Here is a 23,860-nt window from a genome sequence, read left to right as displayed (position 1 = left end):
ATGGCTTCTGTGAATGGACAACTGCCCCACTAAAGCAAAGACTTTAGATCTGCTTCTTTGTGACTCCTGAATGGGTTGCCCCATTCGACATGTACATCCAAGTTTTCCCAAATTGTTCTAATAGCAACACAACAGCAGATAAATCTCTCCAGTCAGTTGCCAAAGTAACTGCAATGGATAGTTATTGTCTTGCCCAGGGCTCTCCGAACTTGGCAACTTAATGGCTGGCTGAGGAATTTTGGGAGTTGAGGTCCACAAGTCTTAAAGTTGCCAAATTTGGAGATCCTAGTTGAGCTAAATGGTTAGGAGCCTTTACTCTTCCCCACATTTTTGGAAATGATGAACTATCTTCCCTCCTGCTTGACAGATCCCCTGTCAGTGAATATGGTAAGGCAAGCCCAAACCACAGATCCAAAGCTAGGGAGAGATAGGATCAAACTGGATTACCAAGCTGGAGATGTTAATAGCATATTATCCAGTTGCAGCCAACATGGGGTTACTCCTGCTTTTCCAAAGCTCAGGTTTCTTTCTTTATCGTCATGATCCCCATCAATTCACATAAGGCCTGAGCCCAAGGCAGATTTGTGTTAGCAGAGCTTACCCTAAAGAACTTAATCAAACAAATATAAACTGCTTTCTAACTAAGCTGTGATCAAACTAAGAAGAAATTTCTTAATGAGAACAATTTAGTCAATGGAACAGCTTGCCTCCTGGAATTGAGGGTGACCCATTGCTGGAGGGTTTAAAGAAAAGACTGGACAACCATTTGTCCAGGATGGAATAAGGACCCCTGGCTTGGGCAGGGGGTTGGGCTAGAAGACCTACAAGATCCCTTTCAGCCCTATGATTCTATTTCTACTTCAGTTTCATGGTTGGTCCACATTCCTTTTCCTATAGAGAATATTTTCAAATCCTTCTCAGAGGCACCCACTACCCTTAGAGTATTATCCCCGTTCCTAGAAATTCTACCATATTTGGCTTCATAAAATAAGAAGCGCAGGTCTAAGCCATCTAAAGCAGAAAAAAATAAACTTATTTTTTGGTTATGCCAAACAAATATTCAAAAATAAACACTATCTGTGACACGAGTTCTCTTCTCCTCTATCATATTTAATAAACCTGATTTTTTTCTCATCTGAGAGGGTGGGGGGGGAGAAGAAGTGAAACTACTAGAAACTTCCACTAGGAAAAAAAATGCCTCAGAAATTATTCATTTCCCAGATCTCAAAACATTAGCAAATCCAAAGGCTTTGGAGCCAGCAAGATGTAGCTGTATCATGTGTCTTAGCCAAGATTCATTAATGTGTCATTCAAGGAGGTTCTGGGGTTTAGAAGGCATTCTGAGGCACTTAGCAGCTCCTTCTACCAATTCCTGACAATCAGCAGTCAAGATCCTCCCAAATCATCCTCTGAGATCACATAGGATCAGAGATATTTGCAAAATAAACCCACTGCGAGCATGAAGGGAACTTTTAGGGAGAGACTGTTCTGTTCTTTTAGGGAGAAGCTGTTCTGACCCCTTAATATTCCCAAAAGCATTCAGCTTTTTGTTTTTAAGCTGTCTCTTTTCATCCGATGATCCAGTTTTCATAATCCAGAAAAACAAATGAGGAATCATGTTGGCCAAAGCATATCCCTATCTCAATTCCTACTGCTGCTGTGATAACACGAGTGTAAATTGTCACAAATGTTTCAGAGGTTTTTGCTTTTTTTTTCTTTTCTTGAAATCACTCTCAGGATCTAAGTGTTTAGAGAAGAATGAGCTACATCACTTTCATTGAGATAACAGTCAATTCTTCTTCGAGATTTATTACCAAGAATTTACAAGTGCCTGGGGCGAGTGCTATTTCCCTCTGTGACAGCTCTCTCTGTCTCTTCTCTCGCTTCCTCACTGACTCATGCAGCTACATTCTTCGCTAATCAGGCACCTGGTTTCAAGAGCATTTCTCTTGCAAGGTGAATCCTTTCTCTGATTTTTGTTAAAACAAGTCCTTGCCTCCCTTCCAACAGTCATCCCAGCAAGGCATTTAATTTTAGCCATTTTTGAAGCATTTCCCCAACGTCCTCTCTGGATTAAGGTTAGGATTTCACCTGTCCTACAACACCTCCAGGAGGGCTCCTGAAGCTTTGGCGACTCCTCTATGATCCCTTCCTAGACGGGTCCCCACTGCCCCGTAAATCTGTTCCGTTGGCTTTTCTCTTGAGGGAAAGACGGGGCTTCCACAACAGGCAGTCATTAACCAAGAGGTGCGTGATTTGCCTTGCCAATCCTGTTACCCTCTTCCCCGCCCTTCCTGCAGCCGTCTCTCTAGGCGGTCCAGTTTTCCCAGATTTTCTTTCAGCAGCTTGCTGTTTGGAACCAGCTGTAAAGCCTTCTCGTAATATTGACGTGCGGTGATATAGTTACCCTGCAAAAAAATAAGAACGTGGAACAAGAGGGGAAACAAATCAAAACACATTTTGCACAGTATTGCCAGCCATAACTTCACAGGTAGGTTCTACAGATTTCTTTTAAATGTCAGCATTCTATCAACTCCACGTCATCATGGATGGTTGTTTTTGCAGTACAGGTAGTCCTCGACTTACAACAAGGTTACAACACTGAAAAAAGGGATTTATGACCCATTTTTCACGTGACCGTTGCAACATCCCTTTGGGCACATGATCAAAATTCAGGCTGTTGGCAACAGTCTCACATTTATGAAGGCTGCAGAGTCCCAGGATCGTATGATCGCCTTTTGGGACCCTCTGACAAGCAAAGTCAATGGATAAACCAGATACACCTAATGGCCACGTTACTAACTTACCATCTGCAGTGATTCACTTAACCGCTGTGGCAAGAAAGGTCGTAAAATAGAGCAAAACTCCCTTAACAACTTTCTCGCCTAGCAACTGAAATTTTGGGCTCAATTGTGGTCATAAGTGGAGGACTACTTGTCGTTCTGTTTGGTTCATTTTTAAAAAGCTGTCATTCTTTTCTTCCTTGAAAGAGCTCCGACAGTGTGCATGGTTCTCTTGCACACGCCCACACTCACAGCAGCCCTGTCAGATAAATTAATTTCTCAATTAATTGAGAAATGATGCATACACCAGACATAATGAATAAGTGCCGAGGCTACATAGGAATGGAGGCAAATGTACATATCCCAGGATAATGCTACAGGATCCGATCTGGGTCGGTCACCAGGACCAGAGATTTAGTCTTTAGTCACACCTTCCGGTGAGACAGAGGTTCCTCAAGGATGGGGGCTCCAGCACGAGTCCAAAAGTTCAGAAGACTCTGGTCCCGGTAACTGACCCAAATTGGATCCTGCTACATAGGAATCTTCATCAAACCAAACAGATAAAATCTCAAATTCATCTAGCTATTGGGTTTTTTTCCTTCCCAATATGGCCCATATTTCACTCTCTGCTGCTACTAGCTTGGCCAATCTCAGCTACTGCTTTTCTCTTCCATGACTTTTTACTCAGAGCCAGCTGTCTGAAGACTTTGTGCCCTGTTCTTGCCTTTGTGAATCTTCTTTTGTTAAAGTCCTAATTTATTTGGGAACTAACCCTCTCCCAAAACACTCTATCACCTACAGAAGTTATCAGAAACCCTGTGTTGTGCCTTACATGAAGGTATAAAGGAGATGACCCAAGATAAGGATAGTGTTAAGGCAGCATCCAAGCTGAGCAGCTACATTTTGAAGGAAGCTTCCATAGAGGCCATCTGTGATGGTATTTAGGTAGACTTCTACTATTTGTTGTTGTTGTTAGTTGCGAAGTCGTGTCTGACCCATCGCGACCCTATGGACAACGTTCCTCCAGGCCTTCCTGTCCTCTACCATCTTCTGGAGTCCATTTAAGCTCACGCCTACTGCTTCAGTGACTCCATCCAGCCACCTCATTCTCTGTTGTCCCCTTCTTCTATTGCCCTCAATCTTTCCCAGCATTAGGCTCTTCTCCAGTGAGTCCTTCCTTCTCATTAGGTGGCCAAAGGATTTGAGTTGACTGAGGCTGAGAGAACATTCCGTTCAGTTATCTGGAGGCCCAACTGTTTCCTATGCTTCTTTAAATAATAACTTAAAATAATAAGAAGTTTAATTGAAAACCAGATACATTTTGTTGCAGCTCTAATTAAACTAGAATAGAACAAGTCCACTTGGGAAATCTACTGTTGCTTGTAATGCTTTTAATTGGACAATGTAAAGATCTTTTGACTTTTAATATTTAATTATTTAATAATTAATAATAAATATTGTTTTAAGTAGACTTAGGGGACCTAGATAATCCAACATCATGTAATCCAACATGATCTGGTGACCACACATTATGTAAAGGATCATAAATCATACGGGTGACTCTTATTTTATTAAAATAAAAATATTTTAAAATATTTTAACAACAAACACTGAAATAATTTCTGCATTTTCTTACCTTGATATGTTCAATGCCTCCCATATTCATCCATGCTTGTGCTTGTTCTGGGTTGAAGTCTACAGACACTTTATAGCTCTATATTAACATGAAAATGAAAACTCAACATTAGAAGACCTGAAACTATATTGTGGAGATCTTAATGCACACAAGGAATAGCTTTTCCCACACTTGGGTTTTTAGATGTTCCAGATTACTAATTCCATGGCTTTACTGGATGAAGACTGCTGGGGGTTGTAGCCAAACCATAAACAGGAGCCCCAAATTGAGAAGGACAGGATAGTATGTTAATGACATGTTTTCCAATAATTGTAATTTCCTTAGAACTATTAATATATTTAATACAACTGGGATGTGTTCCCAAGAGAAGGGTACCATTCTGCAAAGACTTTGAAAGACTATCCTCTGTAAAAGTTTTTTGGGGGAGGGGGGAGAAACAAAGGGGAAACTAGAGCTGTTATCTTGGAGACAGCCAGCTAATGAAAATGTTCTTATGAGAGGGGAAGTGAAAGGAATACAGTTCAAGTGGAGATGAATTCTTGGATATGAACTGAGTATTATGGATCACAGAGACTGCTGTTCCAAATTAAGGAACTGGGAACTTTGGCAACATCACAGAAATTGATCCATAATTACTGGAAATTAGCATATGGTTACCTGTTAAATTTTAAAATAATTACTGGAAATAAGCAAATAGTCACCTATTAAATTTTAAGTTTCAAAATAGATTGTTTCTCTAGAACTTTCAGATATAGATACCCCTTGATATAGATATACATTCAGCTAAATGAATTTCTCCTGTGGCAGCCTTTCTGCTCCATGATCTTCAGATGCATGTGTTCAAGTAAGCAACTCGAAGAGCATCACTTAAATTTAATGAAATAAGCAATCTATGTGTTCATATATAAGTGAGTACCTCAAAAGCTTTATCCAGGTGGTTTTGTTCCCTTAGCTGGTTTCCTTTGGTGAAAAAGAGCTCTGATATGATTTTGGGGTCCTTTGGTTTCAATTGTAAAGCTTTGTCTATGGCTTCAAGTGCCTGCACATACACAATAAATAAAAAATCTTACTGCACCTCAATAGCTATTTTGACATGGCCTTTTCTAACTGTGGCCTTCCAGATGTGGATAGATTTCAATTCTTATATACTTCAACCATCAAGATCTGCCACATTTGGAAAGGCCTTAAGTTAACAGGGGACATGAATGAAAATGTCTTGCTGAACTTCCATTATATTTTGCTAATACCTCTGTCTTTTTGTCCTTTTATTATTAGGAAAAACAACATTTTATTTGCATCACCATTTTTATTCTGGCCACAAAAATTATCTGCTTCCTAGGAAAAAAAAGACTTGCCCATCTTTTACTCCTTTGTGCATCAGAAGTGGAAAGATGCTCACATATAGATTGGGCTGCATGCCACAAGAGTTGCACAGACAAGAAGGAATGGATTGAAACTGGGCAGTTGTCATCTATGTTTTGCTAATATAGCCAATAATTCAGTTCAGAAGGATCTTCTACCAAGGACTTTTGGATGTTCAGAGAAGACCCAGAAAGTTCCCCTAGATCAGGGGTATCAAACTTGCAACGTCACATGATGTGTTGCAATGTATTGCAACTTTTTTCCATTGCTGGCAATCGGGTGGGCACAGTTTCAGCATGACACATCTTGCCCACAGGCCGGCAGTTTGACACTCCTGCCCTCAATTAAATGTCATAGTTCTGACAGACAGAGACAAATAAAGCAGAACTCTGAGGCTTGCAAATTCCTTAAAGAATATGTTTATTAATTACAAACTATCAGCACATCAAAAGTGAAACCATGTCTGGAGATACACGTAACAATTCCCCAAAACAAAGTTAGAAAATCTCACCCCTAAAACTATGCAAGCAACTACGTTCCCCAATACATCTTTTCGGCGGGGTTTTTATGCAACGCCCAGCCTGCAGTCTCGGGAGCAGCCGATGACCTTGGTTCCCACAGGACAAAAGATTATTTAGACTAGCAAAGCACCTGGACAACCCCCCTCCCTCCGTTCTATGTGGCAACTGAAAATGAGTAGGAGCAATGGCTGCAGCCATGCTCATTTGTAGAGTTGACACTAGGGTTCTTTAATACCCTGACAAGTTACTGAATGTACCTATGGATGGAGAAATGAAATTGGTCTCTGCTGGGGACTGTTTCAGCAAAACAGGACCCATCACTTCAGAATCTTCTGAAAATCAGAATCTGATTTCTGAAGTCTATGGCAATTCTCAGTCATCCAGATCATGGTTATCCCAAAAGTGCTTTTTCAAAAGGCAACTGGACTTTGTTTTTCCTTGAAGATGTTTTGCTGCTAATCCAAATAGTTTCTTCAGTTCTGATGGAATGGTGGAGGATGGAATGATTTATATTCTTTACAGTCATCTGAATGACTGCAGAGATGACTGCAAAGAATATAAATCCTTCCATTCCCCACCAATCAGTAAGAACTGAAGAAGCTTCTTGGATGAGAAGCAGAACGTCTTCAAGGAAAAACAAACAAAGAGCCTTGGTGGAGCAGTGGGCTAATGTCTCCTTAAGTAACACCAGCTGCCTGCAATTAGTGCAGGTTCGAGTCCCACCAGGCTCAAGGTTGACTCAGCCTTCCATCCTTCCGAGGTAGGTAAAATGAGGACCCAGATTGTTGGGGGCAATTAAGCTGACTTTGTAATAATGCCGCTTGGGGGGGGGGGCAAAAGCCCTAATAAGCAGGCATATACATAGAATGAAGGCTATTGCTAAGCACATTGATTTGTGCTTAGATTGTAAGCCGCCCTGAGTCTTCGGAGAAGGGCGGGATATAAATGGGATTAAAAAAACAAACAAACAAACTCCAATTGCCTTTTGGGGAAAAACACATTTGGGATTGATTTCTGACATTTAAATAGGTCAGCACTATCCAGCCAAGGCAGCCAGCCACACAAATTCACCTGGAAGTACTGGATGGATCTCTGCCTTATTACTCTCTGCATTCTTTCAAGATTGTTTAAAGTTGTCCCTCTTAACCAGGTGCTCTGCTTGACGGCTTTTGGACTAGAGTGGTAACTTTACCTTGTTGTAGTTCTCTTGCTTGCTGTAGATGGCAGATAGCAAGCGGTAGCACTCCAGGCACTCGGCCCCTTCAGTCACAATATGGCTCAACATTTGCTCTGCTTCCTTTGCTTGTCCCATCATTGTTAAAACCTGAGCCTATTAAGAGAAAGAAGAAGTAAAGGAAACAATTCTCCCTCCCTAGAATCCAGGAGAATATTCAGTTGGTCCCACTCGGTAAAGCAGCCTAAGGACACTAAAGGTATGAGGTGTATGAGGTGGTTCCATCAAGAAGGCTTTTTTTTTAATAGCCTCTCATCTCATATCTGAGAAGAGAAAGCATCTGGCTGAATGATGATGATGAAGAGCCCATGATGTTTGCCGAACCTGGTTGTTTTCTTGCAGGCAGTTCATTACCCAACATAAGTAACATCAGCAGCATCAACCAAGCTCAGAGTGCACCAAGGACACACACACACCCATTTCAGCCCTGAGCTACAAATATTCTGTTTTATCGTTGAACAATGACGTTTGCAGCTGGTCTTTCAAACAGTTTATCTTTCTCTCACCAGGTGTCACTTCTTATGAGATGGACTACTGCTCCCATCACTCCCTATTCACAAAAAATAGAAAATACAGTTGTGGGAGTCTACTTCACATGTTCCTTTTTATGCCTTAGAAATACATTTATCAACCACTTGTTCAGCGACTATTTGAGGTCGAATGAGTGGAACTTATAACAGATCCTTGGAGTTCTGGCCATCTTTTGTGGTTATGCGATTGTGAACTGGAAGCTTGGCAACTGGCGGATGCAGTGTCCAGAGCTAACAGAATTGCCATTTGCAACCTTCCCTGACAGTTCCCACAAGCCAAGTCAATGGGGAAACCAGCAAGGGAAGGTTGCAGGTCACCCTGGCAAGTCCATCCAGCCTTCTATCCTCAAGCCCTGCTCTGCTGTCCACCCTCCTAGCCTTCCTGCCCTTGCGCGCTACTGCAGCATTCATCCCAGCTTTTCCGCACTCACACTGCAACATTCATCCCACGCCCGGCAGCACTGTCCATGCCTAGGTCACATGTGGCCTACAAGATGCCTCCCAAGCTCTCCCACCTCCAACTCACCTGCCACCCGTATTGCCCTCCCAGGACTTCTCCCACCCTCCTGCAGCACCTCTACATTCCTCACCTGGGATCCCACCTCTTCCCACTTAACAGCCTGTGTGTCCTTGGTTTATGACAAGAACCAGGACTCCAGAGACTGTCATCACTAAGCAATGTGATCACATGACATTGCAATTTATTACTGCATCACTTAGCCACAGGAAACCTGGTCCCAACTTTTATCATAGCCTGTTGATTACCTGTGGATCATATATCCTACTGGCTTAAGTATTAAATAGCTTGTAGTTCAGTGCTATGACCTAGGAATATGGCGACATTGTGATGGTCAGAACGTCAAATGCCAATCCTATGTCCATTTTTTTCAGCGCTACCCCAACTTTGAAAGATCATTGAAGAAACAGATATAATCCGAGTACTGCAATTAGTCATTTTTTTCTAATTTTTACTGATTATTTTCATGCAGGAGCAAAAAGAAGCTTCTGTGGAGCTCTATGTTGGGCTGAGAGAGAGTGTTTCCATGGCTAAAAGTAAGCTAGAAAATTGGTGTGCTTCCTTTAGTCCAACTGCTTAACCACTTCATCGCTTTGACTCTTCCTTCCTCACTCCTTCTGCCACCTCCACCTGTGTTACGTGCACTCCCAAGTTCATCACTCACTCATCTCATGCAGTTTGTCAAAGCACATGGATCTTGCAGCCCCTCCGCCTCCTTTAATCTCTATCTGTTTTCTAGATAGGTGTGGTTAGCGCACACAAGATCCATAGCCCTGGTCATCAGCTAGGAAATAATTAGAAATACATGCAAATCACGCTCTATAGCAAAGCAGTACATGGAGAACCAATGAATTCAAAGCGGCAGCAAAACTTTACTGATTATAATGTACGCTTGCTCACTCTCATGCATATGCACATACACACTCATCCCCACTTAGCCACATCCTTCTTAAGGAGACTGCCTGGCACTAGCTAGAGGGATGAAAGCTATCAAATCCAGATCCACAATGTGGGTGGCCATCGGAACCCCTTTTATCCCCCAAAGTCCTTACTTTGTTAATTCACAAATCTGGTCACTATTGATTGCCCATTGTGGTTCACGGGTGTCTGAATAACAGAATAACAGAGTTGAAAGGGACCCTGAAGGTCTTCTAGTCCAACCCCCTGCTTAGGCAGGAAACATATACCATTTCAGACAAATGGTTGCCCAATCTCTTCGTAAAGACTTCCAAAGTTGGAGCATTCACAACTTCTAGAGGCAAGTCGTTCCACTGATTAATTGTTCTAACTGTCTGGAAATTTCTCCTTAGTTGCTAAGGAGCTTCTTAGTTGCTAGGTTGCTTCTCTCCTTGATTAGTTTCCATCCATTGCTTCTTGTTCTTCCTTCAGGTGCTTTGGAGAATAGCTCACTCCCTCTTCTTTGTGACAGCCCTTTAGTCTAGTCCAGGGGTAGGCAACCTCGGCTCTTTTATGACTCATGGACTTCAACTCCCAGAATTCCTGAGTCAGCTATGCTGACTCAGGAATTCTGGGAGTTGAAGTCCATGAGTCATAAAAGAGGCGAGGTTGCCTACCCCTGGTCTAGTCAGTCTCTTTTGCCTATTCTCTGCTAACATTTCTGGGTTGATCCTTCGTGACTTGGTTCCTTAACTACCTCCTGAAAATCTTTTTGTCAGGATTCCTGACTTTTGTCCTCCCTGACTACATGCCTGTTCCATTTTAGTTTAAAACAGCTTCTGTATAGTCTCACATTCTCACACAGCCCAGTCTCATGTTCTCACATCTGCAAGCAAAAAAAAAAAACATGCAAAGTTGATACTTTCAGAAGAGTCTGAACTGACCAGAGCCAGCCGAGTCTCTTTGTTGGATGGCTGTAATGAGGCAGCTTCCCTGTAAATCTTTAATGCATCTTCATAGCGACCTGTGTTATAATACAGCGCTCCGAGCGGGGACAGGATTTCAGTTTTCCGTGCTACTTTAAGTGCCCTAAAGGATAAAATAAAATAATAATTTTCCGTACCTCTTTAAAGTTCCCCAACGGTTCCTCATCTTTTCTTCTACTGTCTCCCATTATGCCCAGCCCTTACTAAAAAGAACCTGGAATTCAGGTAACATTCAAATTCTTCCTTTGCAGTAAACGTCAAGAGCAAAATGTGCATAAAATGTTGGCATAACCCTTTCAAAATTATTTCCCTTCTAAAAGCCAAGGCTTTCTTGTAGCCTTGCCAAGAACATGAGACGCCCAGATGCTTACCGCTTGTACCAAATTTCGGCATCCTTGTTCTGCCCCAAGGAGCGGTAGAGTCTGCCCAGATTCACCATGGCCACGTGATGACCGGGGCTAAGTTCAATGGCTTTCTGATAATGGGAGACTGCAGTCTCTGGAGATCCTGGAAAAAAAGAAGGCTGGGTTAGGATTGCTCTTAAGAGGGCTCACAAAATGTGTTTGTTTGTACCCTATTATTAAAGGGACGCGGTGGCTCAGTGGGTTAGGACACTGAGCTTGTCGATCAGAAGGTCGGCAGTTTGGTGGGTCAAATCCCAAGTGCCGCGTAGCAGAGTGAGAGCCTGTTACTCGTCCCAGCTTCTGCCAACCTAGCAGTTCAAAAGCACGTAAAAATGCAAGTAGAAAAATAGGGACCACTACAGTGGGAAGGTAACAGTGTTCCGTGCGCCTTTGGCGTCTAGTCATGCCAGCCACATGACCACGGAGACGTCCTCGGACAAGCGCTGGCTCTTTGGCTTTGAAACGGAGATGAGCACCGGCCCCTAGAGTTGGAAACGACTAGCACGCATGTGTGGGGGAACCTTTACCTTTACCTTTTACCCTATTATTATTTTTACAAATAACTCAAGGCAGTGAACATATCCAACACACCCTCCTCCTCCTATTTTCTCCATCACAACAAGCCAGCGATGAGGGTTAGGCTGGGAGAGGGTGACTGGCCCAGGGTCACCCAAAGCCATTTCAAAATTAATATATCTGAAAGTATCTTATGAGCTGCTTGAGAGATGTTGGGAGTCAGGAGATATACAAGTTTAATAGATAAATATCTGGGGGAAAAAGAAATGCATATGGAAAAAGGAGGGACAACCCCATATAGAACATTCAAGAGGAACTCAAGTTCATTCAAAGGGAGGCATATCTGCAAATATAAAAAATATAAACAATCACTCCGAGAATCAACCAACAGTTGGTTACTTTGCAATGTTCAAACTACACAATTAATGTTAAGCACATCACCGGCTCTTTTAAATGACTTCCCTGGGCTGTAGTAACAACTGAATTCCCTAATCTACTTTTGAAAATCTAGGGAGAAGGGAATTATTTTCCCAGTATGGCAGAGGTAAGATTAATTCTAATTAGAATTTCAAAAATAGATGCCATATGTTTTAAAAGATGCTTCCAGCAATTTACGGGCATAAAATTAAAAGCGTTAATATTAGTTATATATGTATATATATTACACAGATACATACATGTATACATACACATGCACACACACATGGTGTAAAATATCCAGAGGACAGTATTAAGTCATCTAGAATTTTTGCAGCCCAGCTAAAGTAACCCTATTAACATTAAATAAGGGAGGAGAGCCATGCATAATCTAAAACCAATACCAAACCAAATAGCATATGTGATATTTCTTTTTCCACAAGATGGAGCTGGTCTATTACATTTTCCACGGGTATGTGGCAGAACAACCCATTACAAGAAAGCAGTGAGAACTACAAGCTGTGTGAACTGATTAAGTAGGATAATTTGTCGGTCTTATGTTAAGCAAAAACAACAATCAATGTGTTGACATTAATTTCATCCTTGAGAAAAGTGACAGATCGCTAGCACAGGAAAGCAAACAGCTTTTAAAGATAAATTTTATACAGCTTGTCACACATTCACATATATCCCGTATCACATATATTCCACAACAACAGAGTAGAGCAATCTGCACGTGAAATGCAAATAAAACCGAAGATTAAAAATAACCACAATTTTGATTTAAGATTTAAAGCAAGGAGAGACGAGATTTGCTGGTTGCTAGTTTACATGGTTCAAAATGTACAAACATCTTTTCAAGGTCACCATGTATTAATACGAAACAGGATAAATAATCCCTGGCTCATGGCCTAAAGTCAGGTCTCCTTCAGGCTGCTCTTGCCTCCTAGTCAAATCCATTCAAAGCTCAGCTGAAATAAACTAAATGTTGCCACTTAGCTGGACAAGTAAAACTGGAAACCTATGCAGATTTTCCTGGAAATATTGGTAGTTCTTGACTTATGACCAGTTGCATAGCAACCATTCAAAGTTACAACAGACCTTCCGATGGGAGGGGCTTGCAACCCCATTTCTGAAGTTCCAATAGCCACCCCCCAACCCACGGTCATGTGACTGCGTGTCAGACGTTCAACAACCAGCCCATATTTACAGTCATTTCAGTGCCCCGCAGTCACATAACCACATTATAACATTTTTGCTGAAAACTGATGTTTACTTCTGGTAAAGTTTGGCAAAACTGGCCCATAGGAAACTTGTTTCACTAAATGACTGCAGCCTTTGCTTAACAGCCACTGCAAAAAAGGTCATAAAATCAGGTCAATCACATGGGTGGCCCAATTTATGACCATCACAACTTACAACTATGATGGGCAGGCTCCATTAAGGTCATAAGTCAAGGATTACCGGTATGTCCATTGAACTGGAACTTACTTGCATAAACACATTTAAGATAATTCCGCAAATAAATAATGTCTGATTCTACTGTCAGAAATGTTTGAATGGAAAAACCTGTAATAATAGCAACATCTGTCTTTTCAACTGAGCTTAAATGCTCTTGTCAGCCTTCTCACAACCTGGGTGCCCTCCAGATGTACAGACTTGTTCTAGGATTTCACAATCCATCATGGCCATTGCTAAAAATTCTGGGAATTGAAGTCCTTGAAGTCCAGTCTGGGATGCCTCTGGTGTGTGTGTATTTTTGCATCTGAACTCTAATGCATTTGGACCTCAGGTTTTGCAGCCTCTCCCCTTGCTTTGCTGCAGCTGCCCAGAGGGGGCGCTAAAGCTCCTCATCTTGGAGAAGCTGATATAAGGGCTAAAGTACAGGTTTTCAAACTTGGCCGCTTTAAGACTTGTGGACTTCAATTCCCAGAATTTAGTGGCTGAGGAATTCTGGGAGTTGAAGTCCACAAGTCTTAAAGCGGCCAAGTTTGGAGACCCCTGGGCTAAAGCCACACTTGGCAGTTGAGGGTGTTGGGCCACAAATGTGGTTCTAGGAGAGGAAGAACAGCTTTACAATGCGCGTAATAAATAATAATAAATAGTAAACAGTAAATAATAAAAATGATGCAACACATAATGCAACAGAATGGGCTGAGCTTTTGGAAAATAAGAAAAAAAATCTTCCCAGAGCAGACTTGAGATAAATTGCTGGGCTAGTAACATTTTAATTTGTCCAGATTAGTTCTTAGTCCTTCACGTTTTGTCTTGTTGTTACTTACCAGTATCGACTAAAAAAACCCCGTAGTTATTATGCAGATCAGAGCTTTCAGGACAATTCTCGATGCCAGCCTGATATACTTCCTCGGCTTCTTTTAACTGTTCCTAAAGGCAAAAAAGGAAGCAAATGCTGTTATTCAGTGGCCAGCCACTATTTAGATCAGCGTTTCCCAACCTTAGGAACTTGAAGATGCGTGGACTTCAACTCCCAGAATTCCCCAGCCAGCTATGCTGGCTGGGGAATTCTGGGAGTTGAAGTCCACGCATCTTCAAGTTCCTAAGGTTGGGAAACGCTGATTTAGATGACCATATTATGATCCACCACAAACACTGGCATTAGCTGCCGTTGCTTTACTCCAAGTCCTTGAGGCAGCAGAAACCAGCAGGTCCATGGCACCTTTTGCTCCTGGAAGACAACTAGGGCATGCAACTAACATATAACTATATGAATACATAGTTAAAATGAATCAGTTAAAATACATACCTCTAAAATGATAACTAAGACACACTTTGAGAAATTTTAAATGGTGAACTGCAATCCCTTTAATGTGGGAGGCCTAGATATTATGCAAACTGCTGTCTATTTATCAGGTCCTGTTTAACAAGGTCCCGACAACAGCCAAAAATTAAATGATACATTCTACATTTTGACACAAAGCAGAATTAAACCATTAAGACTGTCTTTCCTAAACTAGAAGACTCCAGATATGTGTAGCTTACAAAAGTTTATTTATTTATTAGTTTTATCATATCCTTGCCTTCCCTCCAGAACCTCAAGGCCACACACATAGTACTCTCTCTTTCAATTAAATCCTCACAACCAGCATTCTGTAAGGTCAGTATGGTTAAGAGACAGACACTGGCCCACATTCAGCCGGTGAGCTTCCATGGTTAAGGACAGACTTGAATATGGCTCTCCTTTATTCCACTCCAACTTTCTTATTATTCCACTCACTCTCAAAAACCAATTGGCTATAACTTTCTGTGATGTCTCCCTTGGGCAACTCCCCAGATTCCTCCTCAGATGTCAGTTCAGAGAAGGTTGAGACCATTTCTGGCACGTCAAGAACTGGGTTGATAGATGGAACTGGGTTGATTGATGGCTCTGAAGACCGAAAGAGATTTAGAGGAGACTTCAACTGGGGAAAGTTTGCTGTGGGAAGATGGCCAGTGAACAGGAGGAGGAATTGCCTCCTACACCTGATCTGAGAACACGCAGGGCCGAGAAATGACCAGAGCTGCTGAGATCAGCCAGACTACTTGCGAGGAGAAGACCCCACCCATCTTGATGGACTGCACTGGAAAGCTGGCTATTTATCACAGATGGAGGCATTGCTGGGAACAAGTTGGTTTTCTAGCTGTTTGTTGATCGCCATGATTTCTTCTTCACTCTGGATTGACACCATGTTTTGAATTGTGCCTTGAAGACTCTGAACTTTTTTTGCCACTTGTATGAATTTGAATTTTGCCTGGTGGAGTTATTTGCTTTGTGGACTATTAGGCCATTGCTCTGTGGACTAATCTTGGCCTGCTGATGGCTGGACTTAATTGGGACAGTTCTGAGTTTTTGGTGAAGGGAATTGCTGGGGAATATTAATAAACGCACTACAACACAGTTACTATGCATGTGTGAGTGAGTGGGGCAGCACACTCTCACAATACTTAACTAGACAGACAGCTACAATAAACCTATATGGCAAAGAATCAATTATTTTGGAATATCTGAAAGCTGCTATGACCTGTTTGGAAGAAGAGTAGTAGTAGTAGTAGTACTATACAAATAGTCCTCAACTTATGATTAGTCACATTGCTTTGGTTCCTTATCAGCTTCCATTCAAAGTTATGATGAACCTCACCCCCCCACCCCCCAAAAAAGGAACTTATGACACATTCTGAAGTTCCAATGGCAGGAGCTCATTTTATGGCTGTTTGCAGCCTCCTCTGGTCACATGACTGTGATTTACAACATTTTCACCAGAAACCAGCATTTATTTCTGAGTTTTGGCAAAAATGCCCCATATTAAACACTGGATTCATCTAATGACCACCAGAAAAAGGTTGTAAAATTAGGTCAGTCACTTGGGTGAGCCACTTTACGACTGTCACAACTTATGACTGTAATAGGCAGGCTTCATTACAGTTGTTCTTTGAGGACTACCAGCAAAAACACAATTGATTATGGAAAATTATTGGAAACATACTGTATTTGATTCATACCCGGAAGCTGATAAGGAACCAAAGCAATGTGTTACAATAATGTGCTATAAAGATAAAGGTTTCCACCTGTCCAGTCATGTCTGACTCTAGGGAGCAGTGTTCATCTCTGGCTCTTAGCCGAGAGAGCCACCATTGTTCAAAGTCACTTCCGTGGTCATGTGACCAGCATGACTATATACCGAGGTGTATAGAATGCTGTTACCTTCCCCCCAAAGTGGTGCCTATTTATCTACTCACATTTGCATGCTTTGGAATGCTAGGTTGGCAGGAGCTGGAGCAAGTCACAGGAGCTCACCCCGTCATGTGGCACTTGGTCTTGAACCCAAGCTGTCAGCTTTCCAGCTGACAAGCTCAGTGGCTTTAACAACTGAATCATTGCTAATGGGTACTATAGTAATGTGCTATTGTCAGGGTATACAGCCAATAAGTCTAGCCAAGCTAGACACCAGCAGTATGTGGATCGAGAACTACCAGAAGTACAGGCAGGATTTCGAAGAGGCAGAGGAACTAGAGATCAAATTGCCAACATACGCTGGATCATGGAGAAAGCTAGGGAGTTCCAGAAAAACATCTATTTCTGCTTCATTGACTATGCTAAAGCATTTGATTGTGTGGATCACAACAAACTGTGGAAGTTCTTAAAGAGATGGGAGTACCAGACCATCTTATTTGTCTCTTGAGAAACCTATATGCGGGTCAAGAAGCAACAGTGAGAAGTGGACACGGAACCACTGATTGGTTCAAAATTGGGAAAGGAGTCTGGCAAGGCTGTATACTGTCACCCTGCCTGTTTAACTTATATGCAGAGCACATCATGAGAAAGGCAGGGCTAAATGAATCAAAAGTTGGCATTAAGATTGCCAGGAGAAATATCAACAACCTAAGATATGCAGATGATACCACTCTAATGGCAGAAAGTGAAGAGGAACTAAAGAGCCTCTTGTTGCGAGTGAAGAAGGAGAGTTCAAAAGTTGGGTTGAAACTAAACATCAAGAAAAACAAGATCATGTCATCCGGCCCTCTCAATTCCTGCCAAATAGATGGGGAAGAAATGGGGGTAGTGACAGATTTTATTTTCCTGGGCTCCAAGATCACCACAGATGAGGACTGCAGCCAAGAAATTAAAAGACGCTTGCTCCTAGGGAGGAAAGCCATGGCAAATATAGACAGCACACTAAAAAGCAGAGACATCACTCTGCCAACAAGAGTGCGTATAGTCAAGGCTATGGTCCTCCCAGTTGCAATGTATGGGTGTGAAAGTTGGACCATAAGAAAGGCTGAGTGCCAAAGAATTGAGGCCTTTGAACTATGGTGCTGGAGAAGACTCCTGCGAGTCCCTTGGACTGCAAGGCGATCAAACCGGTCAGTCCTAGGGGAGATCAACCCTGACTGCTCTTTAGAAGGCCAGATCCTGAAGTGGAAACTCAAATACTTTGGCCACCTAATTCACTGGAGAAGAGCCTAAAGCTGGGAAAGGTTGAGGGCAAGAGAAGAAGGGGACGACAGAGAATGAGGTGGCTGGATGGAGTCACTGAAGCAGTAGGCGTGAGCCTCAATGGACTCCAGAAGATGGTAGAGGACAGGAAGGCCTGGAGGAACGTTGTCCATGGGGTAGCGATGGGTCAGACACGACTTTGCAACTAACAACAACAACAGCCAATAAACAGACCTCTGCATTCTGGACAGGTCTAGCTTCTAAGTAATCTTCAAAGCCTCATGTGGAGTCAATTGCAGTAGATGGCCCCTTTCATAGGGCAATTCCATCTCTATCTATAGTGAAACTGATTTTTTTCTGTGGGACTTAACTGCAGGTAAATTTGTATAGAATTACCGGTATCTTCTCGCTTTTGTTAAGAAACAAGAAGCAAGGGCCTTTTTAGAATTCTGTGAGTTAATCTCCAAGACTGTTACACAGCTACATATTCTGAATTGATTTAATTAGCTTTTCAAAACAAACACTTCCCAAATTTGACAAAACAAGGCCAAATTTGTATTTGGGGCTTGCAAAAAATAATAATAATCATAGACCCTAATGGGAATGTGTGCATTCAAATTCAAGTAGGGTTAACATCCAGGGCAGCCTTTGAAGACAAGGAATCCTTCATAAGGCTTGGTAAACAGGAATTAGGCATTCCATTGTTAGATGTAAATATGAGGCATGCCAATTTGCTACTGATTTATGTTACTTAAAAGAATCTCTTAAAAGTCAAGTGGAAAATCAACCAACCCAACTTAGATATTGCCCTGGAAGAATGGAATTTTATCTGCTGGAGCCTGAAGTGGATACAAAATTCTGATGGCAGAAAAGAAAGGTTGCCAGCACTTTGACAACAGAGAACCGTAGTCTAAGATAAGCATATGTTTCCAGTAATCTAGAGAATTCTTCTTGCACTGGGGCCCCAGACATCATTAGTCTACCATTATTACAATTTCAGGACTCTAGCTGGTTGCTTGGAATAGAATTCTGGCCCTCTCTCTCCTATTAATTTCTATGTGACACACATGCAGACATTATAAATTTTACAGAACTACTGATATATGAGAGTAAGGAAGATCACAGCAGTTTTCTTTTTCATATCTGCGCAGGGAGAAAAGAATTTCAATTACACATTTATATCATAAAGCAAAGGCATTAAAGAGTGAGCCAAAGACTTCCTACACACAGCAGGGATTGAGAAAAAGACAAAAAGGGAAGCAAGAGAGGCAGTTATCTGGAGACATCATTCTGGGAGGAACAATAGGGATTAATTCACGGAATAGGAAGACTTTGGGATGATTAAAATTGGGGAAGGTCAGAAAAGGCAATTGTTATATATTGCGTTGGTTTGAAGCACGAGGCGAGACGAGCAGGTGAAAACAGGAACATGCTTTATTGAGCTGCTGGAACAGAAGAGAGCTGTGTGTGGGTCCGCAGTGCTATTTATCAGGATGGCCACTAGGTGGCAGCCAACAGGTTTAAAGTACTACAGTTCTCGCATAAATCAGCCAATAGCTGAGCAGGAGACTCTAAGTCTGGCTAAAACCCCCAAGCTGTTACACAGGCAACCGTTAGCAGCAATCACAACAGGTGAACTTTGCACACAAGAAAAACCCCAATACATTACAGGGACGTTTTGGGTTTTCAGTACAGAGAGGTAAGGCAAAGCAGAGAAAACATGGAGAAAGAGTGTGTGCATGCTCTGGAAGTAGGCAGAAAGCCTGTAAAGGTATATACCAGGGTTTCTCAACCTAGGGAATTTTAAGATTTGTGGACTTCAACTCCCAGAATTCCCCAGCCAGCATGGAATTCTGGGAGTTGAAGCCCACATATCTTAAAGTTGCCTAGGATGAGAAACACTGGTATGTAAGAAAAGGATGATATGATCAGAATGACAAAAAAATTAATATCAGGCTTCCCATTAGGCACAGTAGTAGAACTTAGCTCTCCAAATACTTTACCCCATATTCAAGGATTGTCTTATTTGTCTTATTTGGCGAAAAGCTCACTGACACAAGTTAGCAAAATTGGTTCTCTTTATTGAAAATAAGAATGAAGCCACATATAGAAAGAAATCAAAGCCCTCACACACCTCTATGTTTCTGAATTTAAATCCTAGGATTTTTCCTTCCATCTTTCCAAGATAATGGAATTTGGCCATTCTCCTAATGGCCTTGGCAGACCTGACCTATGCTGGCATAACATTCTCTCTATCATAACAGAACTAGTGTTGGTTCCTGCCTCATTCCTTGTAATTACGTTTCCAATGCTCTGTCAACCACAATTCATAAAGCAAACACTTCCTATCGGGCTTTTTGCTGTTTGTGGGTCCACTCTGTTTTGTGGTGCTTTTGAAAAAGCAAAGAGCATTTCTTGAGGCTGCTCCCCACCCACCGCCAGTCATTACACTGGTGATATTTGAAATGCTGTCTATCAACAACAGAGCATGTGTTTTGAAGACTGTTATGTATGGGGTTTAAGCAGCAGCTCAACAAATACCACCAGGTGGCGCTGCACTGCGACCGTATTGGCTGGTTAGCTTTCGGCGGGAGATTCAGATGAATGGATTGGCTAAGAGCGTACCTGGCAAGGTATATAAGGGGTACAGGTAGCCCCCTTTATTCAGTACAGTCCTACCCACAATAAAGAGCTGTTGCTGTACTCATCTGCCTGCTGTCTTCCATGCGGTCCAGAACCCACTACACAATAAAGACGGTGCCTTTAATTGTTACAGTTACAGGTGAAGAGAAAGGCTTCTGGATAGTCCTCAGGTTACAATAATAATTGGGACTAGAATTTCCATCACTAAAGGATACGGTCATAAAGGAAAATGTCACGTGCCCGCATCACTTAGCACTGACAACCCCATCAGTCTCCACTGCCATTGTTAAGCAAAAATCATGTGGGTTGTTAAGTGAGGACTTCACATGACCACAATGTACAAAGAGATGGAAATCCATAAGTGTTTGCTAACACCACTGAAACCGTGTTCCAGACAAGCAGGCCACTGAGTGAGAGCTATGGGTGGGTGAGACTGGTGCCACAGTCAGGTGCTAGGAAGACAGGCAGCCACTACAGAGTACAACATTTCCACACCACCTGGGGATCACTTAAAAACTTCCTTGCTTAGCCACAGAAATTCTGATCCCATTTGGGATCGTAAGTCGGTGATTATTGTATACATAATCTGACACAAAGACAATGAGCTACATCAAATGTACAACTAAATCAACTGCTACCTTTGGAACATTTTAGTCTCCTAAGCATTTCCATGGAAACAGTTTTTTCTGAGGAAGGAGACAGTAAACATTTTTAAAAAGAAGTCTGCAGTGTTACTTTGAAGTGTACAAGAATGACACGCCAATTTTCTGGCATGAAAAAAATAGCCTGATGAAAGGTGCAAAATTATCTAAAACACCAGAACCCAAATGGAAATGCAGCATATCAGGAAGGCTCAGATTGGGAAAAGCTGGGATAGATGATTCTGAATTTTTTCAGTTACCTGTTCAGCCAAGAGTGAAGCGAGACTAGAATAGGCATCGGCAAAATCTGGTCCATACTGAATGGAACTTCTCAGGAGGAGAAGCGCTTCCTCTTTCTTCCCTTGGGTCCTGAAAGTCAAACAACAAGGAGTAGATGGCAAAGACAGCTTTTTGAATAATTTACTCAGCTTGCCTATTGATTAAATCACACAGTTAACATACTCAAAACAGCCTGTCCTGTTTTCAGAAAAGGCTAAATAATTAAGTTCTTCTATTGAGTGTCTTCTGGGACAGTATTAGATTCTAGATCCTGGCTGGGTGAATCGGCGAATGGAAGTGGGAGAAGTGGTTGGATCCGTGAATGTCTTGTGCCTTGACTTCTGTTGGCAAATGCTTCTGTTCCCTTCTGTTGGATAGCCTATGACCGTGGTGGCGAACCTATGGCACGCATGCCATAGGTGGCACTCAGAGCCCTCTCTGTGGGCACGCGCACTGTCGCCCCAGTCCTAGGCCTTCAGCTGGGTTTTATAAAACCTTTTCAATTTAGGCCTCCACTGCCATATGCAAAAAAAGGTTCAATCAATCAATCAATCAATCAATCAATTTCAACTTCTCGCAGGTAAAAAAAGATCTTGCAAAGTTGGAATTGATTGATTGAACTTTTTAGTCCCACCCAGTCTGCTGTTACCACTGCAGCCACACCCACCCAATGGGCCACGCCCACCCAATGGGCCACGCCCACCCAGCACCTGACAATACATAAGTGGGTTTGGGGTTGCAGTCTGGGCTCTAAAAGGTTTGCCATCACTGGCCTATGAAATAAATATTCACAAAATCCCCCTTTCCTGATTTTTTTTTTAAATTAAACCAGGCAACATAAATTGCCCACAGAATCTCAGTCCAAACAGAAGACTAGGGGAATTTGAAGAGGGAGGAAAGGAGAGAGAGAGAGAGAGAGAGAGAGAGAGAGAGAGAAAAGGAGAAGGGGAGAGGGGGTGGGAAAGAGGGAGGGATGGAGAGAGGGAAAGGGAAAGGGAAAGGGAAAGGGAGAGGGAGAAAAGACTGCATGAGCGATTCAATTCAGTAATTTACCTAAATCTTTTGTTCTCAAGCAATCTGTCTGGTACTTCAAGAAGAAGAGAAAAGGCAATTCTCCTAACTTTAAAAAATGCTGCAGACAGCATTATTTAACTATGCTGGAATAGAAAACAAATCGTGCAAAAATATCTTTCATTGGTGACGACATGTCATCAAGTCAATGTTGATTCTTAGTTTAATGGAGCATGAGCTCCAGCTATGTGGACCTAAATTGACATGGACAAATTTTCTCCAGGGGGAACTTTTCCCAATGGGTCTTTCCGTTTTCAACAGTGAACCATTGCTGCTATAACTGAGTCCATTGACCACACCAAGATTCCAAGGCATCAGTACAGTAATCTTTGTCTCCTACTTTCTCAAAGTCCAACTTTTCATTTTCAGAGTCACAAGGAAAACCATTGTCTGCATGACTCTGATCTCTTTAGACATAAACATGTCACAACACCTGAATACTTTCCCCCCAAGGTTTACTGCTGTTCTACCTAGAGTTTGTCTGCTGCTTAATTCTTGACTGCTTGACTGCTGTTGATAGTTGACCCTGTTGTTGTTAGTTGCGAAGTCGTGTCCGACCCATGGACAACGTTTCTCCAGGCCTTCCTGTCCTCTACCATCTTCTGGAGTCCATTTAGGCTCACGCCTACTGCTTCAGTGACTCCATCCAGCCACCTCATTCTCTGTCATCCCCTTCTTCTCTTGCCCTCAACCTTTCCCAGCATTAGGCTCTTCTCCAGTGAATCCTTCCTTCTCATTAGGTGGCCAAAGTATTTGAGTTTTAGCTTCAGGATCTGGCCTTCTAAAGAGCAGTCAGGGTTGATCTCCTCTAGGACTGACTGGTTTGATCGCCTTGCAGTCCAAGGGACTCGCAGGAGTCTTCTCCAGCACCATAGTTCAAAGGCCTCAATTCTTTGGCGCTCAGCCTTTCTTATGGTCCAACTTTCACACCCATACATTGCAACTGCGAAGACCATAGCCTTGACTATACGCACTTTTGTTGACAGGGTGATGTCTCTGCTTTTTAGTGTGCTGTCTATATTTGCCATGGCTTTCCTCCCCAGGAGCAAGCATCTTTTAATTTCTTGGCTGCAGTCCCCATCTGCGGTGATCTTGAAGCACAGGAAAATAAAATCTGTCACTACCTCCATAGTAGTGACAGTTGACCCTATAAGGTATTTATTTACCTCCAGTTCAGTATGTCCATTGTCTGTTCTAAAGTTGGTTGTTATACTGTTGTTATTAGGATGGTCTTTATTAAATTTAATTTGAGTCCCATTTTTCCACTAGAAAGTTAATGAATATGCACTTCATTTGCATATTCAGGTGTCAAAGTAGTGTCCTCAGCATAGTTCCGATTACTTTGTTTCTTCCTCCAGTTTTAAATCCACACCTGTTTTCTTTCAAATCCAGATTCTCTCAATATATACACTGCATTACTTAATACCAGAATTACAGTCTCACAGAAGTGTGATGGGTGGCATAGTAATTTGATAAATATATGAAATAAAA

At 42.1% G+C, this 23,860-nt stretch overlaps 1 protein-coding gene across 1 annotated transcript in view; it reads right to left on the bottom strand.

Annotated features, from left to right (window-relative positions):
- Nucleotides 1-1,672: 1,672 nt before the first annotated feature.
- The window catches only part of TMTC1 (transmembrane O-mannosyltransferase targeting cadherins 1), a 154,263-nt gene continuing 132,075 nt past the window's right edge, over nucleotides 1,673-23,860 (bottom strand). The window contains exons 13-20 of the mRNA XM_083365190.1: nucleotides 21,280-21,388; nucleotides 14,086-14,188; nucleotides 10,838-10,973; nucleotides 10,425-10,569; nucleotides 7,495-7,632; nucleotides 5,336-5,458; nucleotides 4,420-4,497; nucleotides 1,673-2,408 (exon numbers count right to left, since the gene is read on the bottom strand). Coding sequence (XP_083221316.1) covers nucleotides 2,274-2,408; nucleotides 4,420-4,497; nucleotides 5,336-5,458; nucleotides 7,495-7,632; nucleotides 10,425-10,569; nucleotides 10,838-10,973; nucleotides 14,086-14,188; nucleotides 21,280-21,388 — 967 coding nt within the window. The 3' untranslated portion in view covers nucleotides 1,673-2,273. The remainder of the gene's footprint in view (nucleotides 2,409-4,419; nucleotides 4,498-5,335; nucleotides 5,459-7,494; nucleotides 7,633-10,424; nucleotides 10,570-10,837; nucleotides 10,974-14,085; nucleotides 14,189-21,279; nucleotides 21,389-23,860) is intronic.

This window comes from Vipera ursinii (genome assembly GCF_947247035.1).
Source record: "Vipera ursinii genome assembly, chromosome: 6".
NCBI classification, from domain to species: domain Eukaryota; kingdom Metazoa; phylum Chordata; class Lepidosauria; order Squamata; family Viperidae; genus Vipera; species Vipera ursinii.
The sequence above is the reverse complement of the archived record's forward strand: the minus strand, read 5'-3'. Positions and strand labels throughout refer to the sequence as shown.